General features: G+C 48.2%; 1 protein-coding gene across 4 annotated transcripts in view; it reads right to left on the bottom strand.

Moving 5' to 3' along the window:
• Window positions 1-18,136, bottom strand: part of CAPS2 (calcyphosine 2) — a 925,516-nt gene that overhangs the window by 640,897 nt on the left and 266,483 nt on the right. For all 4 annotated transcript variants that reach the window (XM_069229548.1, XM_069229545.1, XM_069229547.1 and 1 more), the window contains one exon: window positions 17,993-18,103. In XM_069229548.1, coding sequence (XP_069085649.1) covers window positions 17,993-18,103 — 111 coding nt within the window. The remainder of the gene's footprint in view (window positions 1-17,992; window positions 18,104-18,136) is intronic.

Raw genomic sequence — 18,136 nt, 5'->3', positions numbered from 1 at the left:
TAGTGAATAAAAAGATTTAAACCAAATTCTGCTTTGAAATGCTTGCTCCATTGTATATTCATGTTTCATATCTAAAATCTATTTACAATCTGACATTTGTGCCTCACCCAAAGTGGACCCTAAGTGAGTGCTGTCATTTAACACTTTGTTTGGACCAAACTGATTATGCATGGTTCTGCCAAATGTCTGAGTGGGAATGGAGCACACGCCTGGAATAAGAGGCTACTGAGGATCAGTTCAAGATCTAAATTTGAAACAGAAGGTTTTTGCTTGTATGGAATTTAGGAGACCAAACCCCAGATTTATTTCTGGGCAGACAGCCCATAGGTCCACTAGGGGAATGGAGTAAATTACTCGGTTCCTATTGTGGAGAAGCTGCCCACCTAATTCATAAATGTCCAACAAGGATTTTACTGTTCACTACAGGGCTGCGGTGGAAGGAAACAGCCCTATGGCAAGGAGTATTTTTTTCTTTAAAAAAAAGAAAATCCCGAAACAGGATTTTCTTTTTGAAAATAAAAAATATAATGCTTCCATCGCCATGGGTGTCTTCTCCCATTGCAGGGAAGCATTATAAGAATTTTACTGGTCCTTACTCCCACAGTTCACTTGCAGTAAGAAACAGAACAAAATGGCTACATGTCTGCCCATCTACATTGGACAAGAATGTAGCCATTTCTCTGACAGCCCTTACTCTCCAGGGCCTTCAGAGAAGTCTGGTTACAGTGGAGACAAGAGTAGTCTTCACCATGGTCAAACTGGAGGTCCACTTGCATTTAAGTCAGGTGGGTGAACTTTCATATTAGCGGTATGTATACTTTTTTGCAAAGCAGTGTACATACTGCCAATATGTAAATCGAGTCCCCAAGTTGGTATTCTAATGTTACTCTAGCATCCAGAGGACCATGTGTGCAATGGCAATATATTATTTTGCTAGTACCATGGAACAAACAATACATTCTATATTAATAAAATTTCTTCAATTACATTCACTGAAGGATGTAGGAAAAAGGATATTCCTCTTCATCAGTTATGTTGGCATACTGTGCCAAGACAACAGCCTTCCTCTGTTTCTCTTCCTCTGAAATTTCCTTTGGCTTCACCACTATCTGGGCTTGCTTCTCCATCATGCTGTAGATTTTGCAGAGCATGAGGAGGGTGTTGAAGCAGGAGGATGAGACAGCGTTGACTTGTTGGGTCATGGAGAGCGATGAGTCAAGGATGAAACCCAGGTTGTGGGCGTGGTTGGTGGGCGTTGGTGCAGCTCCAGGCCTGGGCGGCCACCAGGAGGCATCCCAATCGGAGAGGGTGGGGCCGAGGATGAGGACCTCTGTCTTATCTGAGTTTAGTTTTAGTTGACTGTTCTTCATCCAGTTGGCGACAGACTTCATACCCTCGTGGAGGTTGGTTTTGGCGGTGGCGGGGTCCTTGGTGAGGGAGAGGATCAGCTGCTCTTGGAATAGGGTGAGCATCTGTCCTGGTGACAGTGTTGAGTCCACGCAAAACCCTATCCCTCTCTCTTCTCATCCTTGGAATGTGGTTTGGGGACCAAGACCACTGGGCTAGCCCAGGGATTGTCAGAGGGTTCAATAACTCCTAAATCCAGCATCTTGTGGATTTCCACTTTGATGCTCTCCTTGACTTGGTCAGACTGTCTAAAGATTTATGTTCTGACAAGTAAACTATCTTCTGTGTCCACATCATGGGTACACAGGTGAGTCTGTGCAGTGGTCAAAGAGAAGAGCCCAGCAAACTGCTGTAGCACTTGCCGGCAATCAGCTTGCTGTTGAACAGTGACAGTGTGAGTAGACAACTCCATCAACTGATCCATCTTTAGGGTCATGAGAAAAGAGGTCAGGGAGAGGTTCCCTCTCTGCTTCCTGCTCCTCATCAGTAACCATCAGCATGGTTTCATCTGCCCTGTCACAATAGAGTTTTAGGCGGTTTACATGGATGTATCACCCTCTTGGGTGTCCTGCTGGTGCCCGGGTCTACCAAGTATGTGACCTCACTCTTCTTTTCTAGGAGAGGCTAAGGACCACTCCATTTGTCCTGAAGAGCACTGGGAGCCACAGGCTCCAGAACCCAAACATTCTGCACTGGTTTGAATTCTACCATTGCAGCCTTTTGGTCATACCACTGTCTCTGGAGCTGTTGGCTGGCCTCAAAGGTTTTGGATGCCTTTTCCATGTCCTCAGCCATCCTTGAGCGGAGGCCAAGCACACAGTCCACCACATCTTGTTTAGGCTTATGGAGAGGTCTCTCCCAGCCTTCTTTTACAAGTGCAAGTGGTCCCCTAACAGGGTTCCAAACAAAAAAAAGAGGGAAAACCCTACTCCTTACTGAGGCACCTCTAATTGGGCAAAAAAGCAAGCATGGCAAGAGGACATTCCATCTCTTTTTGAGTTTTTAAGGGAGACCCATGATCATGCCCTTCAATGTCTTGTTGAATCTCTCAACAAGTCCATTGGTTTGTGGGAGGCATGGTGTGGTGAACTTATAGGTAACCCCACACTCATTCCAGGTATGTTTTAGGTACGCTGACTTTACATTAATGCCCCTGTCAGAAACCAGCTACTTAGGAAACCCTACTATGGTAAAAATACCAATCAGGGCCCTAGATACTGAAGGAGCTGTAGGAGACCCAAGGAGAATTGCTTCAGGATATCTGGTAGCTTGAACAACTATTACCAGTATGTATTGATTTCCTGAGGCTGTGTGTGGCTCAAGAGGACCTACAATGTCCACACCAACCCTTTCAAAGGAAACATCCACCAAAGGAAATTGAATGAGGGGGGGGGCTTTGGGTGGCCACCTTCCTTACCACTGGATTGGCAGGTGACACAGGAGCTACAAACCTCTTTCACTGTCTGAGACATATTGGGCCAGTAGAAATGGCTGACAAGCCTATTCCATATTTTTGTCTGTCCCAGATGCCCAGCTAGGGGGATGTCATGGGCCAAAGTTAGGATAAACTCCCTAAACTGTTGAGGCACTACCATTCTTCTGGTAGCACCAGGTTTAGGGTCTCTTGCCTTAGTGTATAGGAGTCCATCTTCCCAATAGAACCTGTGGGAGCCACTGATATCTCCCTTTTCCTGTGTAGCTGCTTGCTGCCGCAGGCCTTCAAGAGTGGGACAGGTCTTCTGTCCCTGGCACAGCTGTCCTGTTGAGGGTCCCCATAGGCCCAAGAGCTCTACCTCATAAGGATCCAGCTCCATGGACTCAGTTCCCTCAGAGAAAAAGACTTACTCCTCAGAAGAGAGGTCTTGTTTCTTTTGCTGCTCAGAAGATGGTCCCCCAGTCATCTTGCCCATTCTCTTGGAAGGTTGGGCCCTTATTCCAGGCTTCAACACCTGTTTTTCACCATGTGCTCGACTTTGTGCTTTAGTTTTCACAAACACCAGTTCAGGGATTCCCAGCATGGCTCAATGTGTCTTGAGTTCTATCTCAGCCCAAGCTGAGGACTTCAGATCATTCCCTAGCAAGCATTCCACTGGGATTGCAGAAGAGACCACTACCTGTTTCAGGCCAGTAACCCCTCCCCATTCTAAGGTCACTACAGCCATGGGATGGACCTTAGTTACATTGTCAGCATTGGTAACTGGTAAATTTGTCCAGCCAAATACTGTCCTGGGGATACCAGTTTTTCTGTCACAACGGTGACCCTGCCTCCTGTATCCCTGAGGATGTCTACTTTTGTCCCATTAATCAAGAGATGCTGTCTGTATTTTTGCATATTAGGGGGCTAGACAGCAAGAGCGGCAACATCTACCCCACCCTCAGATACTAAAGTAGTTTCCGTGTGAACCCTGATTTGCTCTGGGCACACTGCTGATCCCACCTGGAGACTGGCTATAACAGTACTAACTGGTGAAGTGCTAGGGGGATTCTTTTAGGGACAGACCAAGTCTCCAGTTTGGTGTCCATGTTCTTTACAGTTGAAACAAAGGCCTTTCTGGGATCAAAGTTTTTACCCTTGTACCCATGTGAAGATTGTGAAGAGGCTCGGGCCACCCTCCTGAGCAGGTTTTTGGGGCACTTGAGAAGACTCTTTACTTTTATTCTTAGGTGTCTCACCACCCCTCCCCTGGGAGGCTTTGTAACCCTTTTCTTTTGGTCACCCCCAGTAGAAGTCTTGGCCACCCTAGTCTTGACCCAATGGTCTGCCTTCTTTCCTAATTCTTGGGGAGAAATTGGACCTAGGTCTACCAGATATTGATGCAACTTGTCACTGAAGCAGTTACTTAAAAGATATTCCTTCATAAACACATTATAAAGCCCATCGTAGTCATGCACTGTACTGCCAGTTATCCACCCATCTAGTGTTTTCACTGAGTAGTCTACAAAATCAACCCAGGACTGGCTTGAGGTTTGGCGAGTCCCCCTGAACCTAATTCTATACTCCTCAGTGGTGAATCCAAAGCCCTCAATCAGGGTAGCCTTCACATGGTCACAGGATTCAGAATCTCCACTAGTGATTGTGAGGAGCCTGTCCCTACACTTACCAGTAAACAGTTCCCAAAGGAGAGCTCCCCTATGAGATTTGTTTAGTTTTCTGGTTGCACAAGCTCTCTCAAAAGCGGTCAACCATTTGGTGATGTCATCAGCTTCTTCAAATTTAGAGACAATCCCTTTGGGGATTTTTAGGCGGTCAGAATGCTCTCTGACCCTATTTAGATTGCTGCCACCCTTAATGGGTGCGAAGCTCATTTTTGCTCTCTCCCTCTCTATAACTAGAAGCTGTTGCTTCAAAGCTAATCTTTTGGCCATCCTTGCTAAAAGGAGGTCCTCTTCACTGAGGTTGGTCTCAATGTTCCCAGAGGAACTGGACTCCCCAGTGGAAGATCCAGGTCCTGTGAGCACTATCCTTGGAGATGGGGGACTTGGGGCCCTGATCTCCCTTGTTAGGTGAGGAAGGGGGAGTTCATCCTCCTGCTCCCTAACATCTTCCCTATCTGAGGGGAGAACTTCCTCCTGAGCAGGGTGTTCCCTTGTATACTCTCCTGAAACTTGACCTTGGTAGGATTAGAACCTGTTTTAATCATTTTCAGTCTACAGAGGGGCCTTAACTGTCCCATCCTGAGATGGAGAGAAGGGGTGAGGTTGAGTTCCACAACCATATTCTAGTTGCAGATTCCTTTACCTTAGAATTTCCCTCAGGAGTCAGACTGGATCCGGAGATTTTTCTTCAAGCAGTACCCTTGCTTGCTGTCAGATGGTGTTGGTCAACTCCATGTGCGTCGTTGGCATTGTGTTCACCGTGATGACGTTGCGGTCATATATAGGTGCCACACCAGCACTCTGAAGTATTTACATACCCAAGCAATACCATCCTCGAGGGTGGGCTACGAACCAAGATCAGACTAAAAAGTCCTGCAGGACTGAACGGCCAAAGTAGTCATCAATGCGGACCTGATGGCCCAGGTTGCTGCCTAGCAGATGTTCAGGACCGGAACTCAGCATGCCAATGCTGTGGTTGCAGCAGTCGCTCTGGCTGAATAAGCACACAAACCCTCAGGGGGTTGCTTTTTAGCCAAAGCGTAGCACATCTTGATGCATAGGAATACCCATTGAGAGATAGTCTGATTCTGCACCGACCATCCTTTCTTGTCACCCACATAACCTATAAAAAGTTGGTCGTCCACCCGGAAATCATCTGTATGATTGAGGTAGACTGCCAATGCTCTTTTTGGATCCAGATGATGGAGTCTCTCCTCTTCATGAGAAGGATGTGGGGGTGCCTAAAAAGTAGGCAAAGTGAAGGATTGGCATACATAAAAGGGCGTGACCACTTTAGGGAGGAAGGAGGCCCTAGAACAAAGCACCATTTTGTCAGGATGTACAGATAGGAATGGTGGCTTCAAAGAAAGGGCTGGAAGCTCACTCACTCTGCGAGCAGAGGTGATGGCAATAAGGAAAGTGATTTTCAGTGTGAGGAGTCGCAAAGGACAATTATGTAGCACACATAAGATATGTAAGCACCAGGTTCAAATCCCACGGTGGCATTATGAATGGGGTAGGTGGGAACATGTGGATGAGTCCCTTAAGAAACCTCCCAACGATGGGAGATTTGAATAAGGAGGGTTGATCCGGCAGCCTGAGGAAGTCAGAGATGGCAGACAGGTAGCATTTAAGGGTGCCCAAAGCAGAACTCTGCTGGGCAAGAAAGAGGATGAACAGTAGAACCTCAGACAGAGGTGCAGAAAGGGGTTCAACTGATTTGTTGGTACACCATGTGTAGGAAGTTGGCTCTGTATGCACTATTTCAAAGTAAGAAATAGCATGCACAGAGTCCAAGGGTTCCCCTTAGAGGTAAGATAGTGGCAAAAAGAGATAATTCTAATGCTCTATTTTGTGGTAGTGTGGTCGAGCAGTAGGCTTATCAGAGGGTAGTGTTAAGCATTTGTTGTACACACGCAGGAAATAAATGGGGAACACACACTCAGACAATTCCAGGCCAATGGGTTTTTGTATAGAAAAATATATTTTCTTAGTTTATTTTAAGAACCACAGGTTCAAGATTTACAAACAATACTTTAAATGAAAGGTATTTCACTTAGGAACTTTGAATTAGCAAAATAGCATATACAGTTTTCCCACAAATGGCAATAAGCTATTTTAAAACTGGACACAGTGCAATTTTCAACAGTTCCATGGGGAGGTAAGTGTTTGTTAGTTTTGCAGGTAAGTAAACCACCTACAGGGTTCAAAGTTGGGTCCAAGGTAGCCCACCGTTGGGGGTTCAGGGCAACCCCAAAGTTACCACACCAGCAGCTCAGGGCCGGTCAGGTGCAGAGGTCAAAGTGGTGCCCAAAACACATAGGCTTCAATCGAGAAGGGGGTGCCCTGGTTCCTGTCTGCCAGCAGGTAAGTACCCGCGTCTTCGGAGGGCAGACCACGGGGGTTTTGTAGGGCACCGGGGGGGACACAAGTCAGCACAAAAAGTACACCCTCAGCGGCAAGGGGGTGGCCGGGTGCAGTGTGCAAACAGGCGTCGGGTTTGCAATGGAGTTCAATGGGAGGCCGAGGGGTCTCTTCAGCGATGCAGGCAGGCAAGGGGGGGGCTCCTCGGGGTAGCCACCACCTGGGCAAGGGAGAGGGCCACCTGGGGGTCGCTCCTGCACTGGAGGTCGGATCCTTCAGGTCCTGGGGGCTGCGGGTGCAGTGTCCTTACCAGGCGTCGGGTCTTTGAAGCAGGCAGTCGCGGTCAGGGGGAGCCTCTGGATTCCCTCTGCAGGCGTCGCTGTGGGGGCTCAGGGGGGTCAACTCTGGCTACTCACGGGCTCGCAGTCGCCGGGTAGTCCTCCCTGTAGTGTTTGTTCTCCACAAGTCGAGCCGGGGGCGTCGGGTGCAGAGTGCAAAGTCTCACGCTTCCGGCGGGAAACGTGTGTTCTTTCAAAGTTGCTTCTTTGTTGCAAAGATGCTTCTTTCTTGGAGCAGAGCCGCTGTCCTCGGGAGTTCTTGGTCCTTTTAGATGCAGGGTAGTCCTCTGAGACTTCAGAGGTCGCTGGACCCTGTGGAACGCGTCGCTGGAGCAGTTCTTGTGAAGTGGGGAGACAGGCCGGTAGAGCTGGGGCCAAAGCAGTTGGTGTCTCCGTCTTCTCTGCAGGTTTTTCAGCTCAGCAGTCCTTCTTGTCTTAGGTTGCAGGAATCTATCTTTCTGTGTTCTGGGAGCCCCTAAATACTCGATTTAGGGGTGTGTTTAGGTCTGGGGGGTTAGTAGCCAATGGCTACTAGCCCTGAGGGTGGCTACACCCTCTTTGTGCCTCCTCCCTGAGGGGAGGGGGACACATCCCTAATCCTACTGGGGGAATCCTCCATCTGCAAGATGGAGGATTTCTAAAAGTCAGAGTCACCTCAGGACACCTTAGGGGCTGTCCTGACTGGCCAGTGACTCCTCCTTGTTTTTCTCATTATCTCCGCCGGCCTTGCCGCCAAAAGTGGGGCCGTGGCCGGAGGGGGCGGGCAACTCAACTAGCTGGAGTGCCCTGGGGTGCTGTAACAAAGGGGGTGAGCATTTGAGGCTCACCGCCAGGTGTTACAGTGCCTGCAGGGGGAGGTGAGAGGCACCTCCACCCAGTACAGGCTTTGTTACTAGCCACAGAGTGACAAAGGCACGCTCCCCATGTGGCCAGCAACATGTCTAGTGTGTGGCAGGCTGCTAAAACTAGTCAGCCCACACTGGTAGTCGGGTATGGTTTCAGGGGGCATCTCTAAGATGCCCTCTGGGGTGTATTTTACAATAAAATGTACACTGGCATCAGTGTGCATTTATTGTGCTGAGAAGTTTGATACCAAACTTCCCAGTTTTCAGTGTAGCCATTATGGTGTTGTGGAGTTCGTGCATGACAGACTCCCAGACCATATACTCTTATGGCTACCCTGCACTTACAATGTCTAAGGTTTTGCTTAGACACTGTAGGGGCATAGTGCTCATGCACTTATGCCCTCACCTATGGTATAGTGCACCCTGCCTTAGGGCTGTAAGGCCTGCTAGAGGGGTGACTTATCTATACCTATAGGCAGTGTGAGGTTGGCATGGCACCCTGAGGGGAGTGCCATGTTCGAGTTAGTCATTTTATCCCCACCAGCACACACAATCTGGCAAGCAGTGTGTCTGTGCTGAGTGAGGGGTCTCCAGGGTGGCATAAGACATGCTGCAGCCCTTAGAGACCTTCCCTGGCATCAGGGCCCTTGGTACCAGGGGTACCAGTTACAAGGGACTTACCTGGATGCCAGGGTGTGCCAATTGTGGAAACAAAGGTACAGGTTAGGGAAAGAACACTGGTGCTGGGGCCAGGTAAGCAGGCTTCAGCACACTTTCAAATCATAACTTGGCATCAGCAAAGGCAAAAAGTCAGGGGGTAACCATGCCAAGGAGGCATTTTCTTACACCATGCCACAAATTTGTTCCAACGACAGGCATATACCGTTTTGGTGGAGGGGTGCCTGGCTGCCAAGATAATATTGCAGACTTTAGGTGGAAGGTTGAAAGCTGTCAACTTCTGCTGCTTAATCGCCATAAAAGGAGGTGGGGATTAAACAGGGACTGGTGAAGAACCGTCCCATGCTGCTGCGACCAAAGATCCTCCCGAAGGAGTAGTCTGATCAGAGGATCAGTGGCAATACTCAGAAGCTCTGGATAACATACCCTTTGTGCTCAGTCTGGTGCCACCAGGACTACTTGGGCCTGGCCGTGCTTGATCTTCTTCAGAACTCTGGGCAGAAGTGGTACTGGCAGGAAGGCGTGAAGGAGGCCAGAGTTCCACTCGAGACAAAAAGAGACAGCGAGCGAGTGCCGCCTTGCAAACTCCAATGCACAAAACAGCTGACATTACGCATTCTCTGCTGAGGCAACAGATCTAACCAAGGGTCTCCCCACTGCTGAAAGAGACTTTGCACCACCTCCGGATGGAGGCGCCATTCGTGATTGACCATGCATCGACAGCTGAGTTTGTCTGCTCTGGCGTTCAGAGAGCCCGCCAGATGTTGAACCACCAGCAATATGCCTTGACGTTCCAGCCATACCCATAGCCAAAGGGCCTCTTGACAAATGGTCCTTAATCTCACTCCATGCTGCTTGTTGCAGTACCACATGGTGGTGTCTGTGAACACCTACGCCACTTTCCCTTGGAAAGAGGGAAGGAATGCTTTCAATGCAAGCCTGATCGCCCTGAGTGCCAGAAGGTTAATGTAGAGCCCAGACTATGCCGGAGACAAGAGGCCTCTGATCTCCGCCTCCCCCATGTGGCTGCCCCATCCCAGGGGTGACCCATCTGTCACTACTGTGAGATCTGGTTGGGGATGGGAGAGTGATCTGCCTCTGGTCCAATCTTGATTCAAAACCCACCGCTGCAGAGCTTGCGCAGTTCCCTCAGAGATCTGGACCATGTCGGAGAGATTCCCTTGATGCTGCGCCCACTAGAACTTCAGGTCCCACTTCAGAGCCCGCATATTCCATCTGGCATGTGTCACCAGCAGCACACCATAAGGCCCAGCAGCCTCAGAGTCATTTTCATCGAAAATCCAGGCTAAAGGCCAAAACATCGGTGTCATAGCCGGAATATCACAGACTCGCTTTTCATGAGGATAGGCCCGAAACTACACCTTGTTCAGAATAGTTCACATGAAAGGGAGCTTCTGAGAGGGAGTCACGTGTGACTTCTGCATGTTTATAGTGAACCTCAGCGAATGCAGGATGTTCGCTGTAGTCTGGAGATCAGTGACAACAGCCTGGGGCAAGCAGGCCTTCAACAGCCAGTCTTTGAGGTAGGGGAAGACTGAAACCCGTAACCTGCGCAGACAAGCTGAGACCAACGCCATCACTTTTGTGAACACCCGAGGGGCGCTGGTAAGGCCGAAGGGGAGCACTGTAAACTGAAAGTGCTTGTGACCTACCACGAACTGCTAGTTACGTCTGTGGGCAGGCAGGACGGGAATGTGAATGTAGGCATCCTGCAAGTCCAATTCTACCATACATTCTCCAGGGTCCAAGGCAGAAAGGACCTGAGCTATAGTGAGCATTCTGAACTTCTCCTTTCTGAGGAAGAAAATTGAGGGCCGGAAGATCTAGGATGGGGCGAAGACCCTTGTCCTTTTTTGGCACCAGGAAGTAGTGAAAATAACAACAATGACCTACTTCTGGCACTGGGACAGTCTCTATGGCTTCCTTGGCCAAGAGAGCCACAACTTCCTTGCAGAGAAGTGCCAAGTGATCCTCCGTCATCCAACTGTAGGATGGTGGCATGGCAGGAGAGGTTGTCTTGAAGGGGAGGGAGTAGACCCTTCAGACTATTTGCAAAACCCACCCGTCGGTCGTGATGGAGTCCCCATGGGGCAGGTGATGGCGGATCCTGCCTCCAACTGGTCCAGGATGGAGAGACGGACAAGGAAGGTTTGGAGGCTGCGGGGGGGCAGTGGTGGACTGGCTCCCTTATCCACAAGCACGTGGGATCCCACATCTGCGGCCACACAGAGGCTGTGCAGCATGCACAGATCGGGGGCTGGAAGGAAATGGACGCGACTGGGTGCCCCTTCCATAGCCACGAAAGGGCAAAAAGCAGACTGTGGGGGGCGAGGAGCAGCTGTGGGGCCAATGGACTGAGACATAGTCCGGGACTCCTTAAAATGCTCGAGCGCCAAGTCTGATTTGTCTCTGAAGAGATGGATGCCATTGAAGGGCATGTCCATGAGTGAATGTTGGACATCATCTGAAATGCCAGACATACTCAACCAGGCGTGGCGCCGTAATGACATCGTCAACACAACTGATCTGCCCAGTGAGTCGGTTGTGTCCAGCTCACAACGTATAGTGAACTTGGCTGCATCTCTCCCGTCAGTAACGGCTTGGGAGAGAATGGTCTGTGCCTCCTCCGGGACCTGCGGCAGCATCTGCGTGACCATATCCCACAGGGTATGGGAATAGCAGCCCAAAAGGCATGTGGGGTTCACAGACCTCAATGCCAGACTGAAGGCAGACCACATTTTCTTCCCCAGTTGATCTAGTCTCTTTGGTTCACTATCCGGAGATGCGGATGGGAATGAGCCAGATGAAAAAGAAGCCTGGAGGACAAGACTCTCAGGCATTGGGTTAGAAATTTAGGGTCGTTCGGCACAGGCTGATGGCGGCGGGCTATCGTCATGTTCACAGGAGCCCCTGTGCTGGGTCTGGACCAGGTCACCAGTAGGACATCAGTGAAGGCTTCATGAAAGGGCAAAAGGGGTTCCGAGGTGGAAGCCCCAGGCTGAAGCACCTCAGTCAGGAGGTTGGTTCTGACTGCTAGAGAAGGTAGCTCAAAGCTGAGGACCTCAGCCTCCCTTCTCATCACCTTAGAATACGATGCTCTGTTCTCCATAGCCACAGCTGGGGGAGAAAGCATGCCACCGTCCGGAGAGGTGTCCAGACCACTCTGTTTACCAAGTTCCTGTACCCAGTCTATTTCAGTGTCTTCCAGCTGGATTTCTAAAGGGTCCAGCGACCCCTCTCCACTTCCCCGTACCCATAAGAATAAGAGTCAGGATCCAATCTGGGGACTTTAGGCACTGTCGAAGACAGAACAGGCGTCGAGTAATATTGGTCTGGCTCGGGGTAAAAGTCTGGTATAAGTATGGGTTTGACGTCGATCGTGAGCCTGACCGATGTCAGAAGCATCAACGTCTTTGCCGGTGCTGGTGAAGGTTGCATTGGCACGACCAGCACTGACACGGATCCGAGAACAGTTCCCGAAAGGCCCTCTGGAGCTGGGGGTGAAGCCGCTGGCGTGAAACCCGAGGGGGCCTCTTCCAACCCCACAGGACCCAAAGGTGTCTCAAAGGAGTCGGTGTGCCCCAAAATGAAGCGCATGGCCTCATAGAATTCTTTGAGTTGGGCAGGGGTGGCTCTGGCTCCCAGAAACTCGGGGAGGCACGGAGCTGACCCAGAAACAGGCTCCAAAGACAGGGGCCTAGAGCGTCAACGCTCTTTCCCTGTTGCATCATCTGAGCGACAGGGCAAAGTCGAAGAACATTTGTTCTTCTTTGACATATTCTTCTTGTGAGCCGAATGTCCTGAGGACTTCAAGTGAGACGAAGAAGAGTGGTGGTGGCTCCGCGAGCGGTCTTGTGACCTTTCTCTCGATCAGGAGCAGCACAGAGTTGTATACGCGGGGCCGCCATGAGCTTCAGAGTCCGCTCCTTCAAAGCTTTTGGGTTCATGGCTTGGCACTCGGAGCACGACTTCGGGTCACGGTCACGCTCTAGGAACCACAAGTCCCTGACATCAAGCGGGGATAGGAGTCACAAATCTTGAAACCGGTAGTAAGTGACATCCTCGACGCACCAAAAAGTGTCAAAGAACTCGGCAAAACAGTCAAAGTCAGGTAAAAAACGAGTGAGAGCAGCTCTCCCCGGATCTGCGTGTAGGCTGGTGCGGAAAGAAAAGAACTGATGTCAGAGTGCCAGGGTGGCGGCTATATACTACCCCTACGTCATCACGGTGTACACAACGCCAACGACGCACACAGAGCTGACCGACGCCACCTGACAACACGCAAGGGTACTGATTGAAGAAAAATCTCCAGATCCAGTTTTACGCGTAGGGGAAATTCTAAGGTAAGGAATCTGCAACTAGAAGTCTCTATCAGGTTGCACTATACAAAACTGAACAAGGTCCTGGAAAGTCTGAAGGCCCCTGTCCTTTTTCAGGACTAGAAAGTCACAACAAGAACAAACCCTATCTCTTTCAGAGTCTGCCACCCTCACTATGGCACTCTTGGGGATTAATAGGCATTCCTTCTATAACAGGACAAACAGCTGCTCCTCTAAAATTCGATCTGGTGGGGAAGGATTAGTGGCTAGGGAGGAGAGAAAAGATGGGACATTTCCATTTGTAACAATCTGTAAGACCAGGCTGTGAGGCATGTGGATCACCCACCGGGAGGAAATGTTGAATTCTGCCCCCATCAATTTGGCATTTTCCCCCATGTGTAAACTAAAGTGGTTTGTTGGTCGTTGTAGCAAGGGAGGTGGAATTAGAAGACTGATGCTGTAGGTCCACAAGCTGCCTGCCAGACCCACATTCATGACATTGAATTACTGTATGTGTCTGTGTGCCAGGTTCATGGAATAGCCTTTAAATTTCCAGAACTGATGTGGAAACTGTTTGACAGGGGAATGTGTTGTAGCGCTGCAGTTTTTAAAGAATTCCATCACAGAGTATGACTTTCTCTGAAGAGACATGAACCATCAAAAGACATGTCCTTTATGAGGCCTGTACATCGCCATCAAATTCAGTGGATTGCATCCACGTGTTTCCTCAAAGGACAACAGTACCAACTGTTTGCCCTGGCAATCTGTGGTATCCCTAACATATTTTGATAGGTCCTGCCAACCATGCATTGTCTGCGCCAAAGAGGCCCTCAGATCTTTCAAGACCGCTGGCAAGATCTTGATGGCCATGTCCCAAAGGGGATGCCTGGAGCAGCCCAGTGGGCAAACTGCAGCACAGACCACAGTGCTAGACTGGTGGAAGTAAATATCTGCATGCCAAAAGCATTAATCCTCTTGGATTCTCTATCCAGAAGTAGTTGAAAATGAGTTTGAATTCACAGTCTTGTCAAGGCCTATCCAAAGAAGCTCTCTGGAGAGGGGGGCCTGCTAAGAAAATCCAGGACTCCAGACACCTGTCTATGGTGTCTGGGCACTTGCTTATTCATAAGCGTGCAATACATGGCTTCAATCACGTAGCCATCATAATATCTGTGGGAAATCATTAAAAAGAATTAAGGGCTGTAGAATTTGTCAGAACAAATTCCATTTGTTTTGGTCGCAATGGAGGGTAGCTGCAATTCTAGTGCCTTACCTGCCGCTCTGTACCTCCACTGCAAATGAGGCACTCTATTCCACTGGTGGCCCGGGTAGTGAAATGAGGGGACGCTAGTCACCCCCATCATCAGCATTTTTGGATGCACCCTGCTCTGGCATTGGATCAGAGTCAGAAACAAAAAGATAATGGTAGCTGAGAAAAGGCAGAGGCTGGAGGTTACAAACAGGCTGCATGATGACCTGCTGCGTTTTTCTAATTTGGTAGTATGACACTGATCAGTCTCAGCAGATGTTGGTTTGGGGTCCAATACTGGCATTGGCACTGGATCATCCTCTGTCACCAGTGGTGTAGGCACAGGCATCAGGGTGGCAGGAACCAGCTTAGATCGCTGAAGTCAGAGTAGAAGTCTTTACTGGCATCTGTATGGGCCAGGCAACGTTTACCAAAAGGACAGTCAGTGCTGGGGAAGGATCTCCCAGCAGTACCCTAACTGGAGCCCGCTGCAGTTCCATAGGGACCAAGGGCACACCAGAAGGAGCAGAAGCACACTGAAAATGTGCAGTGTGGCCTCTTAGAAGGTCTTACTTTGCTGAAGGGCTGACAACAGCCCAGAACATTTAAGGCATGTTGGAACTAACAAAGGAATCACTTCCAGGGCCAGCAGTCTCGAAGAAGTGAGATTGATATAGTGACGCCCTGTTTTAAAGTCAAAGAGACCGAATGAGGTGGGGGGTGTAATGTAGGACCCTGCAGCACAGGGGTACCTCCACCTCTTCTGGGGGCCCATTTGGCCCAAGACCAATGAATATTTGTTAGATACAGAAGACTTGGGGGCCCCCTCAACACATTGTGCAGCGAGGCCCTATCATTTTGCGTTATGCTACTGGATGAGGTTGAGTCCCAGTTTGCTTTCTTCTGCTTGCATTTAGACTTGGACTTACTGCAGGACTTTGAGTGCAAAGCTGAATTGTCAGTAATGCAGCCCCAGGACGGAGTCATCACATGACGGAGTGCGAATGGGACCTATGCAAAGGCCTCAACATTTCCTTGTGTTCGGTGACATACAATTCTCTTCCCAGTCACGGATTGCCTTCCGGTGCATGAGACACTTGTCACACATCTTAAGAGTTCTGTCCCAAGCCCAGACACCAAAGACACACCTCGTTTGGGTCTATGACCAGCATTTATTTCCTGGAGTCCTGGGATTGCTTGAAATTTGTTGTTTTCGGTGGGGATTTAGTTACCTAGCTCACTGTGAATTGTTTTTTAGACGTTGTTGCAAAAAACAACCAAATCAGGAGCACAGCTCTGGATCCGTGTTGGAAGGTGCAAAAAGGAAGGAACTAACAGCAGTGAGCAAGAGTGGCACTTATATGTAGCTGTGCACAGCCACTTCAAGGGCGGTAGGAAGCCAGCGTAGAGCTGCACGACACCACCTAGTGGCATGCTGGAGTACTGCTACGAAAAATTCAGATTCAGTCTGGCACCTGGGAAATATCCTAGGTTGAGTAAACACACAATGCTCTACTGGCTAGACTTTATGTGGAATCCAAGGGACACACCCATTTGTTCTTAACACCTGAGGCTGCAACAGAGTTGATAGATACAAAACATACCATGAAAAAATAAATCAAACTCTTCAGTAGAAAGAAGGAAGCCAGTATTGCACACCTCTCAGATGAGAGGCAAAGGGTGTGACACTGCTCTTCCTTGTGCTTCGTGCTCTATGTTTACTTTATATGTTGTAGCTATGATAACATAAGAAGCGAGTGCTGGCTTTTCGCTACACTGTAGCATTCAGGTGTCTATTTTTAATTTGAATGACGTGTATTTCCTTGTAGTTTCCTAATTATCTGAATTAAGGAAATTGCTATTAAAACCCTTCCCATGGTCTTCCACGACACATGCAACAGCTATAATGTAAACTGATGGTTGTAAACTCAGCTGATATACAGAGCTCTTCCGTATTCTGTGCGACTAGGCCTTGCTAAGGGTGGAGTTCAGTGTACTATATTTTTGTAGTTGAAGAGGATTAATTATGTCTCATTTTTTTCTTTGAGAAGCTCGGCCATCGGCAATTAGAGTCGCTGTAGGTTGGGGTTTGGAAAAATCCAATTCCAATGTAAGAACTGAAAGAATATGTGGGCGTTGGGATATATATGCACGTTATGGCTATCTTTACGAAGCAGACAGACACGAATTATCGATACATACTTCCTCTTTATGATTTCTCAAGGTGATAGTGACGCCCATTCAACCTTTAATTTACTAATCTGGAATATGAGGGGATTTAATAACATGTGGCTATGTTACAGGAAATACGTCCGTATCTCATTATTCATATTTCCTTTGTCATTACATTTGGTTCCCAAAAAAGTTTCTCATGTTCCAGAGGAGTAGTGATATAAATTCATAGTTACTTGGGATTCAAGACACAAACGTAATTTGCAGATAGTCAGGGCACATATATTATAGTGATAGGTTGTCTGCATATATAGGTGATCACATCTTATTGCCACAAATTCTGACTCCAAAGAGATTACATCTCTCTGCAAATGGCATGTGCGTCACGTCACTAACCTAGTATGGTGCTTTGATTTTAATACAATAAAGGGCATATTTTATAAATTTACATTTTCATAAGTCAACGTTAATGGTGTGCAAAGTTTTGCATAGCTGCACTAAGTTCCAGAATCCAATTATGCTGGTACAAAGAAATGTATCTTTAGAACCCACAGATAAAGATATATCAGTCTGTCTCAACAGGAAATCCATAGAAAAGAGAAATCAAAATTTCCCTCGAACCAATTGCTGGAGGACCTCTGTAGAGACTCGTATAGCACAGCTTTCCTGAAATATGTTTGCGTGAGAATTTGGGGTTGAAAACAATATGGGGACTTTCACTGTGGTTTCTACCATGTTTGCGTTTTATACTAAAAGGGATTTACAGCCATAGATCGTAGACTTTTGTCCTTTGCCAGCTGCAAGTCCTACCCCTCAGCTTTGATTCTTGCATCTCCAACAGAACCAGATGTTGTGTTCCTCCAAATGTCATCACATTAATTACGTGCTTTAATGGATGCAACTTTGCACGTAGATGATGTTATGCTTTTGAATTATTTATGGAGGATCACTATTTTGTAAATAGTTGCTTTATTCTCAGCCGGATACCACCAATTGCGAGGCTCTGTGACTTTGGGAAGTGTTTTGTATTTAAACCAGATTTGGGCTTTGCGTGTAACTGGAGGAGGTTAAGACTTGTCAGGACACCATACGACCAGCATATCTCTTTGAGATCTCGAGCACTGTCAAACCCTGTATTTGACCTCAGAATGAATGGAAATTAGTGGCCAAGAGTAATAACCAAAGCAATTGCCAAACGTCGCTACAGTCATACATACCCAGCATTTCCTCTATTACTGTAAATAATGTATTCTTCTATACATTCAAAGCATGCATGTTTATCCAAATAACCTCCTGAAATTGCCGTACTTTCCAAACCCACTAATTCGCCACGCTCACATAATAAGCTTTCCAGTTTAAGCAGTCATGCAATGTCACAGAAATGCATATCACCTAATAAATCCAAAACTGTTTCCATTCAATAATACAGATTGTTCAGATAGCTGGCCGGAGCATAGCAGCTGAACACAGCAGATATAAGCACTTGTGCTACTCAATACTTACAGCTTCCAGTTTCCTTGTACTGTGCTGCATGCTGGGGGCTTTGCTTGTGTAGCACTGCTGCAGAAGAGCCTTCTGATCAATAGGTGTGAACTCTTCATAACTGTCTTCAGACTATGAACCACGAACATACAAGAAAGAGACAAT

Source organism: Pleurodeles waltl, chromosome 4_1 (genome assembly GCF_031143425.1).
Source record: "Pleurodeles waltl isolate 20211129_DDA chromosome 4_1, aPleWal1.hap1.20221129, whole genome shotgun sequence".
NCBI classification, from domain to species: domain Eukaryota; kingdom Metazoa; phylum Chordata; class Amphibia; order Caudata; family Salamandridae; genus Pleurodeles; species Pleurodeles waltl.
The sequence above is the reverse complement of the archived record's forward strand: the minus strand, read 5'-3'. Positions and strand labels throughout refer to the sequence as shown.